At 46.7% G+C, this 21,204-nt stretch overlaps 1 protein-coding gene across 1 annotated transcript in view; it reads right to left on the bottom strand.

The window, feature by feature from the left end:
* prkd2 (protein kinase D2) overlaps positions 1-18,014 on the bottom strand; it is an 82,691-nt gene extending 64,677 nt beyond the window's left edge. Inside the window, exon 1 of the mRNA XM_080218143.1 lies at positions 17,535-18,014. Within this exon, the coding sequence (XP_080074269.1) occupies positions 17,535-17,750 (216 nt within the window). The 5' untranslated portion in view covers positions 17,751-18,014. The remainder of the gene's footprint in view (positions 1-17,534) is intronic.
* Between the last annotated feature and the right edge of the window lie 3,190 nt (positions 18,015-21,204).

Below are 21,204 nucleotides of genomic sequence, written 5' to 3'. Positions count from 1 at the left end.
TGGGTGCTCAGGTTCCCTCTCACACTGCAAAGGTGTGCGGGTTAGGTGGATTGGCCATGCTAAATTGCTCCTTAGTGTCAGGGGGACTAGCTAGGGCAAATGCATGATGAGGTTACGGGGTTAGGGCCTGGGTGCAGACCTGATGGGCTGAATGGCCTCTTTCTGCACTGTAGGGATTCTATCATTCAAACCATGAAAGAACGGTTCTAGTTGAAAGAGGGGAAGTTGGCAACTCTTAGGTTGTTACATACAGACCTTAGCCATGCCTTATTTAAGCTCACTTCTGTTTACGGTGAAAATTCCCAGCTCAATTTTCTTGGTGTTAACAGTATGAGCCTGGAATGCAGAATATTGTAAACACAGCCTCCATAAACAATTCCACAACATCCCCCTCACAAGAATGCGTCAGTGAAAGTTCAAACCAGGACATGAGGCACCCTCCATTCAGCACTGACCACCAGCCAGGAGTTCAAACCAAACACACTGACCTGGTGTCAAAACAACAACTTATATTTATATAGCGCTTTCACTGGAGCATGATAAAACAGCACGACATTGAGTTGCACAGGTTGGTATTAGGTCAGGCAGCCTAAAGTTTACTGAAACAGATATATTTCAAAAGGAACCTGTTTTAAAGTTAAAGTTTATTTATTAGTCACAAGTCAGCATACATTCACAATGCAATGAAGTTACTGTGAAAATCCTTTAGTTGCCATACTCCAGCACCTGCTTGGGTATACGCAGGGAGAATTTAACACGCCAATGCATCTAACCAGCACATCTTTGGACGCTAAGGGGCAATTTAGCATGGCCAATCCACCTACCCGCACAGTTTTGGACTATGGGAGGAACTGTAAGAAGTCTCACAACGTGTGATGTGGATATGTCGGCGTTGGACTGGGGTAAACACAGTAAAAAGTCTGACAACACCAGGTTTAAGTCCAACTGATTTATTTGATATAGTAAACTCACAAGCTTTCGAGGTTAAGCTCTTCTTCACCTTTTTATCAAGTCTTACAACACCAGGTTAAAGTCCAACAGGCTTATCTGGCAGCACAAGCCACAAGCTTTCAGAGCACTGCCCCTTCATCAGGCGATATATATATCACAAACTCAATTTCACAAACTCCACATCTGTGGGAGGAAACCGGAGCACCTGGAGGAAACCCACGCAGACACACACAGACAGTGACCCAAGCTGGGTCCCTGGCACTGTGAGGCAGCAGTGTTAACGACTGTGGCACTGTGCCACACCGCCCCCACACACACACACACCGCAGCCCCCCCCCCCCTCACCCCCCAACCAGGAGGAAAGTGAAGTCAAGAGAGAGGGAGAGGGTATAGGGCAGGTATTCCACATCTTACAGCCCAGGTAACTGAAGCACGATCACCAACTGTGGAACAATTAAAATCAGGGATGCTCAAGAGACCAGGATTAGAGAAGATCATGGAGTATGGGTACCGCTGGCAAGGTCAGCATTTAATCCCCATCCCTAAATTTCCCCTTGACAAAATGTCACCTTACTAGCCAGTTCACGGGGTAGTCAAGAAAAGAGTCAATAACATTGATGAAGATCTGGAGTTAGACCAGAAAGAATGCCAGGTTTTATTTTTTGAAGAACATGGGGGTGGCACAGTGGTTAGCACTACTGCCTCACAGCGCCAGTGACTTGGGTTCAATTCCCAGCTTGGGTCAGTGTCTGTGTGGAATCTGCACATTCTCCCCATGTCTGCGTGTGTTTCCTCTGGGTGCTCTGGTTTTCTCCCACAGTCCAAAGACATGTGGGTTAGGTTGATTGGCCATGCTAAATTGCCCCTTAGTGTCTGTGAATTAGCAAAGTAAATATCTGGATTATGATAATAGGGCCTGGGTGGGATGGTGGTCATAGTGTCACAGAGGTTTACAGCATGGAAACAGGCCCTTCGGCCCAATTTGGCCATGTGGCCCTTTTTTTAACCTCTAAGCCAGTCCCAATTGCCCACACTTGGTCCATATTCCTCTATACCCATCGTATCCATGTAATTGTCTAAATGCTTTTTCAAAGACAAATTATACCCGCCTCTACTATTACCTCTGGCAACTTGTTCCAGACACTCACTATTCTCTGTGTGGAAAAAATTGCCCCTCTGGACACTTTTGTATCTCTCCCCTCTCACCTTAAACCTATGCCCTCTAATTTTAGACTCCTCTACCTTTGGGAAAAGATATCGACTATCTAGCTGATCTGTGCCCCTCATTATTTTGTAGACCTCTATAAGATCACCCCTCAACCTCCTACGCTCCAGAGAAAAAGGGTCGGTGCACTCGTGATGGGCCAAATGTACTGTACGGATTCTATGACTATATGCCTATATCTCCAAGGGAGAACAAGCAAACTAAGAAAATAGACCAACTAAATGAAACAGTGAGCGTAGCAACCAACGTTTGGTTGGGGGGGGGGGGGGGGTCGTGTCAGTGTGTGGAAAGCGGGGACCAATGCATTTCGTTTTCAGTCCCATGGGTTAAATATTAAGCAAAGTGCTTTAACTTCAATGATGAAATTATAAGTGCCTCCTGCACAGGAATATAATGTTCACTCATAAAATTTACTGCCCGTGCACCAAAAGGGACTGTACATCAAATCCATCATTTAAAAAAAAAGTGCTCTTTAAAGGAAATAAAAAAAGTTTCAAACAACTTTCAAGCCAGGATTAAAAAGTTACATTTCCCACAAAGGGAGACCTTGGAACTTCCAGGGAAACACTAACCTGAGCTAGGTTGGGGTGCTTTACAATTGCTTACAGCCCAAGGCGCTTTGGGGCCACTGACATTGTCAGCAAAAGTTCAGGCACACGTTCAGAAGACGATGGAGGAACCCAGCGGGTTAAAAAAAATCTATGCAGAGAGAGAGAGAATAGAAGCAACATTTGAAATGAAGTGCTGGCCCTACCAGCGATGCCTCTGAATGTATACAAAAAGTGGGGTGATGGGAAAACGGTCTGGTTGGGATTGTTGTTGGTGCAGGCTCGGTGGGCTGAATGGCCTCCTTCTGCATTGTAGGGATTCTATGACGTCTGTGCAACGCGGACCAGTAAATGCACTGATGGCCATATTATACTGAAACAAATGATCTCGTCATTATGTTTGTGGGGGCTTGCTGTGCATGAATTGGCTGCCACATTTCCTGCACTTCAGAGCTCGACTTTGAAGGTCTTCCAGACACCAGAGGCTTATGAAAACCATTATAAAATAAAAACGTGCATTTAAATAAAGTTTTTATTTATTAGTGTCACCAGTAGGTTTACATTGTAACTTCATTGCAGTGTTAGTGAAAAGCGCCTCATCGCCACATTCCGGCACCTGTTTGGGTACACCGAGGGAGGATTTAGCATGGCCGATGCATCAAACCTGCATGTCTTTGGACTGTGGGAGGAAACTGGAACACCCAGAGGAAACCCACAAGACACAAGAGAATGGGCACCATGGTGGCACAGTGGTTAGCACTGCTGCCTCACAGAGCCAGGCAAACGTGTTCAATTCCTGGTTTGGGTCATCGTGTGTGTGGGTTTCCTCTGCTTGCTCCAGTTTCCTCCCACATTCTGAAAGGCATGCTGGTTAGGCGCATTGGCCATTCTCCCTCAGTGTACCCAAAAAGGTGCCAGAGTGTGGTGACTCAGATTTTCACAGTAACTTGACTGCAGTGTTAACTTAAGCCTCCTTGTGACAATAGTAAGTAAACTTAAAGTACAGACTCCACGCAGACAGTCACCCAAGCTGGGAATTGAACTCAGATCCCCAGCGCTGTGAAGGCAGCAGTGCTAACCACTGTGCTGCCCCCATTCTTTTTGCACGTTTTAACTGTTTATCTGATTCCTGTTCAGAAGTTCCTCCTGGATCTGTTTCAGGCGGCACCTTCCAGATCAACAACCCCACTGTGTGTCAACATAAAAAAAATCTACACATTGCCAATGAGTTTCAATCCAGATATCATCTGGCTGGCACACACAAAGCTGTTTCACCTAATCTAATCTATCAATAAGGCTGTGTGCTTCCCTTTCAAGGGTTGTTCCATTCTAGTTGTTCTCAAACACAATGAAAAAAGGTGCTCAAATTTTTTTTGTTAAAAAGGAGCAAAAACAGGAATTAAAAGCACAGAATAAATTCTGAACACTTACTCTGAAATGGATTGTCAGAGTAAGTTCTGGGTCACATTGTTCCACTATTATACACCAAAGGACAAAAAGTCTGTGCCAGAAATATACACAGCAGTGACCATGGCAATCGCCTTTCTGTTTTACAGCTACCAACCCTCAACTCATCTTCTCCATTGGTTCACAGCCAAAGGGTTGCCAACTTTCCCAAAGATTTGTCCAGAGACTCCAGAAAATAAAACTGATTTTTGAGGACAGTGCTGTGAGCGACAGTCAGGGAGAAAATTCACAGGGACAATGGAAAAAGATTCGCTCTCATTTTCTTGGAGCACTTCGATTTACAAAAATACAGCGGATGGTGAGGGGAAAGGCCCGTTTGCCTGTGCGATGGCACAGTGGTTTAGCACTGCTGCCTCACAGCGCCAGGAACCCAGGTTCAATTCCGGCCTTGGGTCACTGTCTGTGTAGAGTTTACACGTTCTCCTCATGTCTGTGTGAGTTTCCTCTGGCTTGCTCCCACAGCCCAAAGATGCGAACGTTAGGTGGACTGGCCATGTTAAATTGACCTGAATGTCAGGGAGATTCACAGGGTAAATGTGTTGGGTTATGGGAATAGGGTCTGGGTGGGACTGTGGTTGGTATAGACTCGATGGGCCAATGGCCTCCTTCAGCACTGTCGGGATTCTATGGGATTGTCTGAGCATTAATGTGCTCATTGGCAACCGTGGGGCATCAAACCATAATGTCTCTGCAGCTAGGAATACACACAGTGGCTCAAAAATGACATTAACCTTATAGCTGCATACAAGTACATTATTTCCACAGTGTTCCTTTTGAAGTCTCTTACTCTCAAAAATTTGCAGTAATTTTGACAAAGGTTCAATAGTTGCAGAAAAAGCTCGCCTCCACAAACAGATTTGAAAATCTAATAGCCCCAAGGCCATCGAACACCCAATCATTAAATATTCATTGCAGCGGTGTGAAAAAATTGTTTCATTTAGGTAGCACCTTTCACAACCTTGGGACTTTACACGCCAAATGAAACACAGCTGCCCCAAGAGGGAAGACTGTGCCTTGGTTCAACGTCTCACTGGAGATCAGGAACTTCTGACAGTGCAGCATTCTGTTAGTATTGCCCTAGAGCTGTGAACCAAGTGAAGACGTGGGGATGCTGGTGTTGAACTGGGGTAAACACATTAACAAGTCTCACGACCCCAGGTTAAAGTCCAACCAGTTTATTTGATAGTAAACCCACAAGCTTTCGGGGTTTGCCCCTTCATCAGGTGGTGGAGAGTTTATATGCTCTCTGAGACCAGAACACTCCACTCACCTGACAAAGGGGCAAACCCCGAAAGCTTGTGGGTTTACTGTCAAATAAACAGGTTGGACTCTAACCTGAGACTTCTAACCAAGTGAAGAACAGACAAGTCCCTGCTGCCTGTGCCCCCGCCCTTTGTGCCAGACCTACATTTATTCCTAAAAGCAGTCAAACTGGTTATTTATCTCCCTGTAATTTGAGAGACAATTTCTTGCCTTTGCACTGTCATCTTAATTAGGAAATTGGTTAACTCGACACTGGCCGAAAGTCCTGCCAGGATCTCTCCTGGTCCGAAAGATTCAATGTCTCATCATGAATACCAAAGCACTCAAGTCAACAGAAATTGCGTATAGAAGCTAAACTACTCAAATCGGGGTGAACAATTTGCCTCCTTATTTGGGCAGAATGGATATCTAAACCTAAACAGCTGTTTCCACTTCACCCAAACATGAGCCTGGAGTGCTCTCCTGGCAACAGAAGACGTAAACTTATCGATTAAAGTAATCCTCATTTTGTGTCGTTGGCAAAACATCAGTAAGACACGATGGAGGGTTTGAAATTTCTACTGTGCAAAGCCCAGTTTAACCAAATATGGAGTTGCTACATCTTGGGTTTACAGGCCAGGGGTGCACGTGCTGAGATTTTCCAGCATTTTCAGGTTGTACATCCAGGGAGGATATTTGGGACTGTTTTTCAAATGAGAAAAAGTTTCCATCAAAAAAAAGACAGACAGATTCCTGAATTCAATCCAAATATAAAATCGGGGGACACAGGAAAAAAACTCAACCGAGGGAGCATATGTAACGAAACTACAATCTAAATAACTCCTAACATTCTTGGCTATTGTTTAACTGGATTTGATTTGATTCATTGTCACATGTATTGGGATACAGTGAAAAGTATTGTTTCTTGTGCGCTAAACAGACAAAGCATACCGTTCATAGAGAAGGAAAGGAAAGAGTGCAGAATGTAGTGTTACAGTCATAGCTAGGGTATAGAGAAAGATCAACTTAATGGAAGTCTTGGTATGTCATGTGGACTTGACATGTCAGCATTTTTCTCTCCTTACAGATGTTGCCAGACCTGCTGAGATTCTCCTGTGTTCTCTCTTTTAGTTTCAACTTAACGCAAGGTAGGTCCATTCAAAAATCTGATGGCAGCAGGGAAGGAGCTGTTCTTCCCTGTTGGTTGGTATGTGACCTCATACTTTTGTATTTTTTTTCCCTGACAGAAGGTGGTGGAAGAGAGAATGTCTGGGGTGCGTGGAGTCCTTAATTATGCTGGCTGCTTTGCAGAGGCTGCGGGAAGTGTAGCACCTCTCGCCCAGTTAGCAGGCCTGGTTTCCAGCTCAACTCCAGGGACACGAACACAAAATTCAGGCTGATATATCAGTGCGGTACTGAGGGCAGTCAGAGAAACTGAGGGGGGGGGGGGGTGGTGGTGCGTGGGATGAGAACTTTCCCAAAAGGTCCGTTGACCTCAGATAGGATTTTCTCATTTTAGGGCAAGGGCAGCTGGAAAATCCTGTCTTCATTCAGATGTGATATCAAAACGGTGACCCTTGGGTGACAGAAACCACTTCTCTATTTCGAAGAAGCATGGGGGAAATAAGTGCAGTGGAGTTACCCACCCCCATTTCTGGTCAAATCTATCCTTCAACCGACATCACGCAAAGCAAAAGTCAATGATACTTGTTATGTACAACTTAGGGCTGCTACATTCCCTACATTGTGACAGCAATTACTCTCGCAAAACGTTCCACTGGCTGGATGTCCTTGCCCTACTGCCCCACGAGGTCCAGGGAAGAACACATGTCTGAACCTTCCAAGTCTGGGCAGCATGGCGACGCAATGGTTAGCACTGCTGATTCACAGCGCCAGGGTTCTGGGTTCAAATCCTGGCTTGGGTCACTGCCTGTGTGGAGTTTGCACATTCTCCCCATGTTCATGTAGGTTTCCTCTGCATGCTCCAGTTTCCTCCCACAGTCCAAAGACGTGTAAGTTAGGTGGATTGGCCATGTTAAATTGCCCATAAGTGCCAGGGAGACTAGCAGGGTAAATGCATAGGATTCTGGGGATAGGGCCTGGGTGGGATTGTGGTCAGTGCAGACTCGATGACCGGATGGTCTCCTGCTACACTGTAGGATTCTTTAATTCTGTCTTCAATCTTCAGTCCAGTCCCTGTAAATCCAGGCTATAACACCTGGATAGAATGCTGTCCAACAGCAATCATTGATAGTTGCACGTGACACCAATTAAGCCTCATGCTCTGATCTTAATCAAGAACAGCTTAGATACTCCCACTGTGCAGGCAAAACAATTTCAGATGCACATATTTACTTCGCAAACATCTATCGCCAGTTGCTATCAAAACAGTAAAACTACCCACCAATGATCACTTGTATGTCCTGCTTCCCATTTCACTGAACAACGCCCAATAGGCTGAAGTTCACGTGTAAATATGAATCATAGAATAATAGAACCTTACAGAAGCAGGTCATTTCATACTTCACATCTGCGCTAGATCTTGGAAAGAGAACACAGAACTTTTATAGGTCACAGACAGTGTGTATTATATAGTTTTTAAATTTGCTAAGCAGGAATGCAGTTAGACACATCTGGATTCCCAATTCGCCAGGTGTCTAGTGGTTAACATTCTAAGTTTATTTATTAGTCACAAGTAGGCTTACTATAAGACTGCAATGAACTTACTGTGAAAACCCCCTAGTCATCACACTGATGCCTATTTGGGTACACCGAGGGAGAATGTAGCATGGCCATTGCACCTAACCAGCAAATCTTTCGGACTGTGGGAGGAAACTGGAGCACCCGGAAGAAATCCATACAGATACAGGGAGAATGTGCAGACTCCGCATAGACAGTGACCCAAGCTGGGAATCGAATCCGGGTCTGTGGCACTGTGATGCAGCAGGGCTGACTACTGTGCCACTATGTCACTAAACTGGAGGTGGCACAGTGGTTAGCACTGCTGCCTCAGTGCCAGGGACCCAGCTTCAATTCCAGCCTTGGGTCACTGACTGTGTGGAGTCTGCACATTCTCCCCGTGTCTGCATAGGTTTCCTCTGGGTGCTCCAGTTTCCTCCCACACTCCAAAAGACAAGCTGGTTAGGTAGATTGGCCATGCTAAATTCACCCTCAGTGTATCCAAACAGGTGCCGAAGTATGGCGAAATGAGGATTTTCACAGTAACTTCATTGCAGTGTTAATGTAAACCTAATTTGTGACTAATAAATAAACTTTAACTCGTGAAGCATTAACCTCTAGATCCTTAGAGAGGATGCTGGTGACACAGGACATCGGGAGATGCTGTGGCAACATGCAAACTTTATTTACATGCTGTAGCCTGGAGCTGTGGATAGCGATTGCTGAACTTTCTTTCCATTACCTATGCTGACCAGGAATCTCTTCCGTTCTTACTGCCAGCATTGGTGTGTTTGGAAGCATTTTGCAAGTTGACACTCAACTTGTTTGACTGCGTTGTGAACACACCTTCCTTGGCCATCAAATCCTGGAGTGGGACTCAAACCCGGAGCTTCTGGTTCAGAGGCAGGGATACCATTCAGCGCACCACTAAACCTCCCAGAGGCAGCAGGAACAATTTCAGCTACAACACCCCAAACAGAACCCCTTTCCTGGGGCCCGATGTCACTCCAAGCAGCAATTGTTTTCACACCCTATCATTCAATCCCTTCAGTATCCAAACAGGTGCCAGAGGTGGGAGACTAGGGGAATTTCACAATAACTTCATTGCAGTGTTAATGCAAGCCTTACTCATGACTAATAAATAAGCTTCACTTTTAGATCAAAGATTTCTTTGAGCAAAGGCATTCACCATCTCAGTCCTAAATTGTTGGAGTTTAGAAGGATGAGGGGGGATCTTATAGAGATGTATAAGATAATGAAAGGGATGGATAGGGTAGAGGTAGAGAGATTTTTCCCGCTTAGAGAGGATAGCAGGACTAGAGGGCACAGCCTCAAGATAAGTTGGGGGGGGGGGTGGAGTTTAGAACAGAGTTGAGGAGGAACTTCTTCACTCAAAGGGTGGTGAATCTCTGGAATTCTCTGCCCATTGAAATGGTGGAGGCTACCTCGCTAAATATATTTAAGTCACGGGTAGATAGGTTTTTGACAGACAAGGGAATTAAGGGTTATGGGGAGAAAGCGGGAAAGTGGAACTGATCCACTTCAGATCAGCCATGATCTTATTGAATGGCGGAGTAGGCTCGAAGGGCTAGATGGCCTACTCCTGCTCCTATTTTTTATGTTCTTATGTTCTAAATGGTTGACACATTTTCCTGAGGGCATGGCCCCCAGAAAGGGCCATCACACTTTAGACATCAGAATTAATCAATGAATTGCCACCACCATCATTTCAAAGAAAATACAATAGCCAGTTTCTGCACAGCAAGATTCGAAAATTGGCAATGAAGTAATGAATTGACTTGCTTCAGAGATGGTATCTTTGGCAGAATATGGTGGCATGGCGGTTAGCACTGCTGACCTACAGCGCCAGGGACCGGGGTTTAATTCCCCTTTGCGCAGACTCCACACATACAGTGACCCATTCTCCCCGTGTCTGCGTGGGTTCCCTCCCAGTCCAAAGATTTGCGTGTGTTAGGTGGATTGGCCATGCTAAATTGAACCTGGTGTTAGGGGAGTACCAGGGTAAATATGTGGGGTTACAGAAATAGGGTCTGGGTGGGATTGTGGTTGGTGCAGACTCAATGGGCCCAATGGCCTCCTTCTGCACTATAGGGATTTGATGAACTTCCTGCTGTCTGAATCTATGTCCATCTCAAGAAGCCAATGATCAAATTAATGTATTAACCTAGATTAAGGAATCAAGTGTATAGGGCATTGGTGAGGCCGCAGCTGGAGTACTGTGTGCAGTTTTGGGCACCGTACTCATGCAAGGATATTTTGGCCTTGGAGGGAGTGCAGAGGAGGTTTACTAGGCTGATGCCGGAGTTGAGAGGGTTGAGCTATGAGGAGAGGCTGAATAAACTAGGCTTGTACTCGTTAGAGTTTAGAAGAATGAGGGGAGATCTCATTGAGACATATAAGATGATGAATGGCATGGAAAGGATAGAGGTGGAGAGACTCTTCCCGCTCAGAAAGGATAGTAGGACTAGGGGGCACAGCCTCAAGATAAAGGGGGGGGGGGCGGTTTAGAACGGAGTTGAGGAGGAACTTCTTCACTCAAAGGGTGGTGAATCTCTGGAATTCTCTGCCCGTTGAAGTGGTGGAGGCTGCCTCGCTAAATATTTTTAAGACGCGGGTTGATGGGTTTTTGATAAGAGAGGGGATTAAGGGTTATGGGGAGAGGGCGGGAATGTGGAACTGAGCCACGACAGATCAGCCATGATCTTATTGAATGGCAGGGCAGGCTCGAAGGCCTACTCCTGCTCCTACTTCTTATGTTCTTATGACTCAGAGCAGAGTATAATCAGTTCCATCAACCTAATGGGCATGCGGCACGAATGAATAAGCTCTTCCAATTTTCCACTGCATTCGAAGTTGTTCTGGCAAACTAACAATCGTATCACAGAATCCCTACAGTGCTGAAGAGGCCATTCAGCCCAATGAGTCCTTCCCTCCCCAGGGAATTGAAAGTTGGGGTGGGAGAAAGCAGAACACTGCTAGGTTCTCTTATCTGTCTTTAATGCAGGCAGCTATGTGGGACATCACAGTCCCCGACGCTGCATCTGCAGGAAGTGCTCCCAAGTCTTGTGGCTTCAACGTAGCCGCTCTGTTTTTGCGATGGTGATTGAGGCATGACTATCTGCCACAACATAAGGGAGGACTTCCCTACACGCTTTTTAAAAAAAAATAGTGTCAAGGACTATTGTTTGAAAAAAAATGCCTGTCTGAGGCAGGGAGAAGACCAAGGCCTCAGTCTGAAACCTCATCTGAGATGAGAGTCAGTGCCGATGACAGTGCAGCACTCCTTCAATGCCCCACTAGTAGTGTTAGCCTGGATTGTAGGCTCAGGTCTTGGGGTAGTCATCGGATTTTGTGTCAGTGGGACCAGCTAGGGTAAATGCATGGGGAATAGGGCCTGGGTGGGATTGTGGTCAGTGCAGATTCCAAGGGCCAAATGGCCTCCTCCTGCACAGCAAGGATTCTGATCTGTGACTTGAATCCACAACCTTGCTGACTCAGAAGTGAGAGTGCTACCCACTTGAGTCACGGCTGACACCAAGCAGAAACTGAGGACAGAAGGTTAGAAAGTGACTGTTACAACTGAAGCACATTGCGGTGATAATGTACTTAACAACTGCACTCTTACAGCAGGATCAGTAACGGAACAAAGCTTTAACTCAAGGTCAGATCCAACCCAAATTGTAAATGGAAAAGCGTTAGCAAACCAACAAGTCAAAGAACAAAATCAGCCCGGGAAACAGGCCCTTCGGCCCAACGAGCCCGCGCCACCATCTCAACACCACCAGTCCCCCTCTCTGCCCACGACCCCTGTCTAACGTTTTATGGCCATCCACATTGAGGGAAACTGATTTAGGGACAATTTATTCCTGCCAATCAGCCCAACAGCACATCTTTGGGGTGTGGGAGGAAACCGAAGCAAACCCACACAAGCACGGGGAGAATGCGCAAACTCCCACAGACACCGGCCCAAATCCATGTGTCTGCACAGCAATCAGCGATAGTCACTGAGCTGTCGTCTTGCCCAGTATCTGGTCCAGTTTAGGCAAACACTAACGACATGAAGCACTAGGCCAATCTCGAACAACCAAGAGCAGCCCTAGTATGACCCATCGCGTGTATGCCTGTGGTTGACTCTCAACTGCCCCCTGAATAAGGGCAACCAGGGATGGGCAATAAATGCTGATCAGCCAGTGACACCCATGTCCCCTGAATGAATAAAATAAACTTCACTTGCCATTGCTTTACATGTGAACCACTTCAGTCGTACCAGTAGGGAATAAAAACTACACGGATGGAAATCAGGGAATGTGGCTAGCTAGCATGTGGGCAACAGTTAACAAAATGTCTCAGCCACCTTACAGCCAATTAGATATTTTTGGAAGACTTGAAAGGCTTTACATAAATGCAAATCTTTCTTTGTGAGGGTTGTACACAATTCTGCATAACTCAAGTGGCTTCCAGAGCAGAATAGTGAGATACAGAAAGTTCTCCAGGACCTGATGACACTCCCTTCCACCACCTACCACCATCCCCCCACCGCCCGGTAGAAGAGGCTAGCCAGCATTTGTTGCCCACCCCTAGTTGCCTTTTGAGGGCAGTTGAGAGTCAACGACATTGCTGTCGCTCTGGAGTCACATGTAGGCCAGACCAGGGGAGGATGGCAGATTTCCTTCCCTAAAGGGCATTAGTGAGCCAGATAGGTTTTTCTGACAATGGTTTGATGGTCATCAGTAGATTCTTAATTCCAGATTTTTTTTTATTTAATTGAACTCAAATTTCACCATCTTCCGTGGTGGGATTTGAACTGTGGTCCCAGAAAATTAGCTGCGTTTCTGGATTAACAGTCTAATGCTGCAGCATATGTGTGCGTGTGTGCAGGGGGGGGGGGGGGGGGGGGGGGGGGGGTTCCAACGTGCAGTTTCAATAATAGCTTACACTTAATAAATAAAGTCCCCGGCGAGCAAGATCTCAGATAGGTTCAGAGTTCATTCACCTCAGGGTAGGTACAAGATTGAGGGACATGGATAGGGTGGATAAGCAGCAGCTGTTCCTGTTAGTTGATGCACCAGTTACAACCCAGAGGGTGGTGGACGTGGGTTGTCAACACTGACAGAAAGCATGTGTGTAGCAGGCAGGTGACACACATGCCCATAACCATTGTGCACAGTGGTTAGCACTGCTGCCTCACAGAGCCAGGGACCCGCGTTCGATTCCCAGCTTGGGTCACTGCCTACGTGGAGTCTGCAAATTCTCCCCGTGTCCGCGTGGATTTCCTCCGGGTGCTCCGATTTCCTCCCACAGTCCTAGATGTGCTAATTAGGTGCATCAACCCGAACAGGCGCCGGGGTGTGGCGACTAGGGGAATTTCACAGTAACTTCATTGCAGCGTGAATGTAGCCTTACTTGTAACTAATAAACTTTAAAAATTTTAACAAGCCTCAGGTGTCGGCTGAGGCCCATAAGTAGCTCTCTTGCCGCAACCTCAGATGATTACAAGTTCAAGTCCCTGCTCCTAAGAGCACATAATCTAGCCAAAGTCTTCCAGTGCAGTGTTTAAAAAATGCTACACAGTTCTTATCTTGCAGTTGAGTTGCTTGCTAAATCAAGGCTCTGTGTAGTTGGGACACCACGCACCCTGCATGGCTAGTCTGCAGTGCAAGCTCTCCCCAATGTCCTGGCCAACAGGGAATTTTCACAGTAACTTCATTAGTGTTCATATAAGCTTACTTGTGACACTAATAAAGTTTAAAACCTGTAACATTTATTCCTGAACCAACACCATCATGTGATTTGCCCTGACAAAGTATTTATTTGGCAGCAAAGTGATTTTGGGCAGCTTTTTTTCTATTGAGGCAGAGAATCAGTTTCCAATGGGGGCGGGCACAGTGGTTAGCACTGCTGCCTCACAGTGCCAGGAACCCAGTGTTCGATTCCTGGCTTGGGTCACTGTCTGTGTGGTGCTTGCATGTTCTCCCCATGTTTGCGCAGATTTCCTCCGGATACTCAGTTTCCTCCCACAGTCCAAAGACGTGTGGGCTAGGTAGATTGGCCATGCTAAATTGCCCCTAGTATCAGTGGATTAGCAGGTTAAATATGTGGGGTTACAGGAGTACGGCCTGGGTGGGATGGTGGTTGGTGCTGACTCAATGGGCTGAATGGCCTCGTTCTGTACTGTAGGGATTCTATGAAATGAGGTAATGAGCCCGATCTGAGACAGTGAAGAGCAAAGTTGTTCCCCCGGGGTCCCGGCCAACATTCCTCCCTCAGTCAACAGCAGCTGCTAGTGGGATCTTGCTGTGCACTAACTGGCAGTCCCTTTTCCCTGTCCAGCATTCCTGGGTTGGGAAGCCCCAAGAAAGTTAGCCAGGTGCCATTTAAAGGTAGTAATGGAATAGTCTGCACAACGTTCGCCGTCTAACCTTAAATAACAGGAAAAGTTTTTGCTGGGGGAGTGGTGGGGAGAGTCAGAAACAATGGGGTCTCCATCTTAAGCGAAGATGGTAAAAAAATTATGGGGGTTTCTTTCAAAAGAAAGTTAAATCAGTTAAGGCATACAGCTGTTTCTTTTTCAAAGTAGCAATTTCTACTAGAATTCCGCAGCGTAGGAAGGTACCTTTCAGTTTAAAGTCTAATAGTAGAACAAGTAGGCTTACATTAACGCTGCAATGAAGTTACTGTGAAAATCCTCTAGTTGCCACACTCTGGAGCCTGTTCGGGTAACACTGAGGGAGATTTAGCATGGCCAAAGCACCCTAACCAGCACGTCTTTCAGACTGTGGGAGGAAACCGAAGCACCCAGGGGAAACCCACGCAGACACGGGGAGAACATGCAGACTCTGCACAGTGACTCAAGCCAGGAATCAAACCCAGGTCCCTGCTGCTGTAAGGCAGCAGTGCTAACCACTGTGCCACCCTTTGTATCTGTGCAAGCTCTTTGAAAAAAAAGCTATCCAATTAGTCCCATTACCCTCCCCCCGCCACACCTATTTTTTTCTTACTGAATTCCCTTTTGAACATTACTATTCAATCTGCTTCTACTGTCTTTTCAGACAGAGTTGCTTAAAAATAATCTCATTTCCTTTCTAACGTTTTTTTCTACTAATTATCTTTTTTTTTCTAAAAAAAGAATAAACAGTTGTCTTCGAGAAAGGTTCTGCAGCCCCTGTGCATTCTCACACAACTATATTCAAAACCAGTGCCCACAAAGGATGGGTGTGAACCATAACATCACCTCACACAACTCACGGTTCAAGGACTTCAATTGAGTGTCGAGATTCAACATCAACCTGAAGTTTATTTATTAGTTGCAAGTAGTCTTACACATTAAAACTGCAATGAAGTTACTGTGAAAATCTCCTAGCCACCACACTCCGGCCCCTCTTCGGGTACACTGAGGGAGAATTTAGCACGGTCAATGAACCCAACCCCAGCACGTCTTTCAGACTGTGGGAGGAAACCGGAGCGCCCAGGGAAAACCCACGCAGACACGGGGAGAACGTGCAGACTCCACACAGACAGTGACCCAAACCAGGAATCGAAGCCGGGGCCCTGGAGCTGTGAGGCAGCAGTGCCAACCACTCTCTCCCCCCAACTCCTGCTTCATAACTCAGGGTTCTCCTCAACCCTGGCAGAATGAGAATTACCACTCAACTTGAAACCCTGTCTAAAGCCCACTCCCAATAAGTAGGCTGTGATTCTCAGAGTTAGAGACAGAGGGAGAGAAAGTTATAGACTTAAAATGAACTTCTAAAGCAGCTCACTAATAGAAATGCATTCCGCATCGAGTTACATGGCTTTAAAACTTTTTATCTCTAATGTGGCACGCTGCCACAGTGGTTTGCACTGCTGCCTCATAGTGCCAGGGACCCGGGTACAATTCCAGCCTCGGGTGTGGAGTCTCACGTTCTCCCCCTGTCTGCATGGGTTTCCTCCAGGTGCTCCGGTTTCCTCCCATACTCGAAAGACATGCAATTTAAGTGGATTGGCTGTTAATGTCCCAAAGTGTGTATCTTAGGGGGACTACTGGGATAAATGCCTGGTGTTATGGGCATAGGCCTTAGGTAAAATGCTCTGTTGGACAGTTAGTGTAGACTCAATGGGCCAAGTGGCCTCCTTCTGCACTGTGGGGATTCTATTCTACAAATGCCTTGACTGTGTCAGCGTTGAAAGAAAGAGTGAACCAGACTTAAAATACAACAGTGGTTAGCACTGCTGTATCAAAACGCTAGGGATCAGGGTTCGATTCCCAACTTGGGTCACTGCCTTTGCAAAGTCTGCACCTTCTCCCCACGTCTGCGTGGTTTCCTCCCACAGTCAGACAGACATGCTGGTTAGGTACATCGGCTATGCTAAATTCTCCCCCGGTGTACTCAAAGAGGCGCCGGAGCGTGCTCGGGGATTTTCACAGTAACTTTATTGCGGTGTTAATGGGATCTTTACGGTAGGGAGGAGGCCATTTGGCCCATCAAGTCAGCATTGATCACAATCCCAGCCAGGCCCTATCACCATAACCCCATACATTTACCCTAGCTAGTCTTCATGACACTAAGGGGCAATTTAGCATGGCCAATCCTGCACATCTTTGGCGTGTGGGAGGAAACCGGAGCACCTGGAGGAAACCCATGCAGACATGGGGAGAACATGCAGGCTCCACACAGACAGTGACCCAGGCCTAGGAATTGAACCTGGGTCCCTTGCTCTGTGAGGCAGCAGTGCTAACCCACTGCACCATCGCTAATGCAAGCCAACTTGTGACACTAATAAATAAACTTTTAAAAATATATAACTTAATTAAGAAAACTAAATTAAAAATAAAAATCAGGTCTTTAAAATAAGTGCACTTTGCATGAAATTCCAGGGCTTTCAAAGGTTGGGGGGGGCGGGGGGGGGAAAAAGAAAAACAACTTTTCATTTCCAATCCTTTTGACTCTGATCCCTGGCTATCAAATTGGGTCAAAATGTCCATCAAACCATATGGGTGCAAAGGGAGCAAACCTGCTTTAAAAATGCGTGGTTGGGAAACACTTGGGGGATGGGGGAGTGGGGTATGGGAAGCCACATACACACACACATTAAAAGAGAGACTGCATTAAATAGCCCGCACAGAGTGGCAGGAAATGATTGGAAATTGCTATCAAGTCAAATCAGAATCTTCCTCAAAACACACAGCGGAGTAAGCCAGCACGGGGTGGCATACAGCCCCTGGAAGAGGCAGATACCAAACAGAAAAAAAAAATCACAAAAGTTATCAGTACATGGGACAAAAAAAGTTTTAAGTTTCCAAGTGAAATTGACACTCCTCGCCTGAAGTTGTTGAATACAAATGAGTTTTTTTTTGTTTCTAATCACTCGGCTGGAAATAAAACAACTGATCCAAAGACAAAGGGGTCGCTTCTCCTTACCTTCTGGTCCACGATAGAGCAGGCAAGTTCCTTGACTCTCGCTAAGGTGCTGTCTCCGCAGTGTGGGAGCAGCACGGATTCCCTGGTCAGTCCGATCTGGATGATGAAGGATGTGCCCATGCAGCTTGACGGATAGGGGCTAGCGCTGCTGTTGCTGGCTCCATGTCCCAGGCAAGGAGGGGGGCTGGTCGGACAGGCTAGAGGTACAGAACTCATCACCTGTAGCCCCTTCCCGTGCCCAGAGGCAAGTCAGGAGTGTTGGGAAAGTCTCAGAGGAAAGGTGGTGGTGGTGGTGGAGGGTGGATTTAAAAAAAAATCACCTCTTAAACAAAAACCACAGCCTCAAATCAGACAGAGACAAAGCTCCCTTTACAAACAGCCTCCCCGCAGCAAACTCTGGCTGGATTCACTCTGTTTTTGATTGTTTAAAGCAACAAAAAAATGGCGTCAATTACAAAAACAGGAAACACCCTGTCACTCACGCTACCCTGTCTGACTCCTTCAATAACTTATTAGCTCATTATGCAGGGAGAGGGAGGGACTGTGCCGTGACAGGCAAGGGCTCCAGCCAATGTACAACTGCGTTCCTGTCCTAACACAGGCGAGCTCCCTGAGTTAGTGGAGAGCACCAGCCTTTGGGGTTCTCACATTCAAGTTGGGACTTTGGCTCCTTGTAGCTTCATTGAAGTGACTTCCTTCCCCATTTGATTCAAAGCACCTCGCCCCCTCTACTCCATCTTGATATTACTACAACCTCTTTTTAAAAAAAAAGATCAGGGCAAGCCCCTTTTTCTAGAGTGTTGATCTTGTTAGCAGATAAGCTGAACAGACCAGTTTTCACATCAGTATGGGAAAATTACTTGGGCGTCACTGTACTTTCATCCTAAACAATTGCCACCAGTCACTCGATTCTAACTGGGAAGGGGGAGATGTAGCTAGTTGTTGGATGGCGTTCTACAGTACGGAAAGATGCCCTTTGGCCTATACTATGTGCCAGCCATCCAACACCAATTTATTCTAATCCCACTTTACAGCACTTGGTCCCATAGTTGTGTGTGCTAGGGCGTTTCCAGTCCTCATCCAAATGCTTCTTAAATGTTACGAGGGTTCCTGCCTCCACTACCCTTTCGGGCAGCGAGTTCCAGATTCCCGCCACCCTCTGGGTGAAAAAGATTTTCCTCAAATCCCCTCTAAATCTCCTTCCCTTACCTTAAATCTCTGCCCCCTGTTTATTGATCACTCTACTAAGGGGAAAAATTTCATAGAATCTTAGAGTGCCATTTGGCCCATCGAGTCTGCACCGACCACAATCCCAACCAAGCCCTATCTTCTTAACCCCATGCATGTTACCCTAGCTAGTCCCACTGACACTAAGACGCAATTTAGCATGGCCAATCCACCTAACCCGTAAATCTTTGGACTGTGGGAGGAAACCAGAGTAGCCGGAGGAAACCCATGCAGACATGGGGAGAACTCCGCACAGACAGTGACCCAAGCTGGGAATTGAACCCAGGTTCCTGGCACAGTGAGATAGCAGTGATAGCCACTGTGGTGCCATCTCCTATCTAACCTATCTATATCCCTTGGAATTTTGTATATCCCAATCAGGCACCCCCCTCAGCCTAGTCAGCACCTTAGCACAGTGGTTAGCACTGCTGCTTCACAGCTCCAGGGACCTGGGTTTGATTCCTGGCTTGGGTCACTGTCTGTGTCAGGTTTGCACATTCTCCTCGTGTCTGCGGGTGTTTCCTCCAGGGTGCTTCGGTTTCCTCCCACAGTCCAAAGATGTGCAGGTTAGGTTGATTGGCCTTGCTAAAAATTGCCCCTGAGATGCATAGGTTTGCAGGATTAGCAGGTAAATATGTAGGGATATGCGGGTAGGACCTGGGTGGGATTGTGGTCAATGGAGACTCGATGAGCTGAATGGCCCCCTTCTGCACTGTAGGGTTTCTATGATTCTAGCTTGTTCCAAGGCAAAAACCCCAGCCTAAGCAGCCTCTCTTCATAGCTGAAATGCTCCAGCCCAGGCAAACACCCTGGTGAATCGTCTCTGCACCCTTTCTATTACATCCTTCCCATCGTGTGGCAACCAGAACTGCACATAATAATCTAGCTGTGGCCTAATGAACAACTGTAATTTTTATTCACAAATAAAAGATGAGTATTAGATCTTTTTCACCCTGAGGTTGAGGGAAATCATAGAATCACAGAACCCTACAGTGCAGAAAGAGGCCCTTCGGCCCATCAAGTCTGCACCGAACACAATCCCGCCCAGGCCCTACCCCCCTATCCCTACATATTATACCCACTAATCCCTCTAACCTACGCATCCCTGGACACTAAGGGGCAATTTCTTAGTATGGCCAATCAACCTAACCTGCACATCTTTGGACTGTGGGAGGAAACCGGAGTGCCCGGAGGAAACCCACGCAGACTCGAGGAGAACGTGCAAACTCCACACAGACAGTGATCCAAACCGAGAATCAAACCCAGGACCCTGGAGCTGTGAAGCAGCAGTGCTAACCACTGTGCTACCGTGCTGCCCCTAGAACTAGGGAATCTAGAACTTGTTGCCTAAAAGGGTGGTGGAGGCAGGAAGCCTCACAACATTTAAGAAGCATTTAGATGAGCACTTGAAACGCCATAACGCAGAAGGGACCAAGTGCTGGAAAATTGGATTAGGATAGATGTATGTTCAATGGCCGGTACAGACATGATGGGCTGAAGCGTCTCTCTCTTTACTATAAAACTCTACGGGCGGAATTTTCCCGTCCTGTCCACCACAGGAATTGTAATGGGCGGGACACAGACCTTACAAATATCCGTTGACCTTGGGTGAGATTTTCCAGCCTTGGGGCAAGTGCCGCTGGAAAATCCCACCCTATGACTCCATGCTGTGCGTGTTGTCATGCCTTACAAGCATTCATATGAGCATTGAGTCCTCTCCCAAGTCAACATGCCCACCATCAAGGCCCTCAAAACCAGCTCCACAGACTGCAGACTCCTGAAACAACCATCGATGTATGAGGAGAGATTGACTAGGTTAGGATTGTTTTCGCTGGAGTTGAGATGAATGGGGGGGGAAATCTCATCGAGACTTATAAAATTGTAACAGGACTAGACAGGGTAGATGCAGAGGGGATGTTCCTGATGGTGGAGGGGAGTTCAGAACCAGAGGTCACAGTCTGAGGATTCAAGGTAGACCATTTAGGACAGAGGCGAGGAGACATTTCTTCACCCAAAGAATGATGAGCCTATGGAATTCATTACCACAGGAAGTAGTTGATGCCAAAACATTGAATGTATTCAAGAGGCAGCTGCATATAACACTTGGGGCAAATGAGATAGAAGGTTATGGGGAGAAAGACTATTGAGTTGGATGATCAGCCATGATTGTGATGAATCGAAGGGCCAGGTGACTCCCTCCTGCTCCTAAGTTCTATGTTTCTGTGGAACACAGTCGCTTCATGAGACTCCCAGAGGACAGGGGGAACGTTCACGCTGGTTAACCCTGGATTGTGACTGACCAAAATGGGGAAGGCCCACGGGGAGGTTCTCAGCACATCGAGTTGCAAATGTCCCAGATGCGACGTTGAGATGTTGGAAGAAAAATGCACAAATCTCCAAGCAACCCATCTACCCAACCCTTCCAGCGCCACCTGCCCTGCCT

Source organism: Carcharhinus amblyrhynchos, unplaced genomic scaffold (assembly GCF_965287045.1).
Source record: "Carcharhinus amblyrhynchos unplaced genomic scaffold, sCarAmb.v2.hapA scaffold_37, whole genome shotgun sequence".
NCBI lineage: Eukaryota > Metazoa > Chordata > Chondrichthyes > Carcharhiniformes > Carcharhinidae > Carcharhinus > Carcharhinus amblyrhynchos.
Note: the sequence above shows the minus strand (reverse complement) of the source record. Positions and strands in the feature narration are given on the sequence as shown.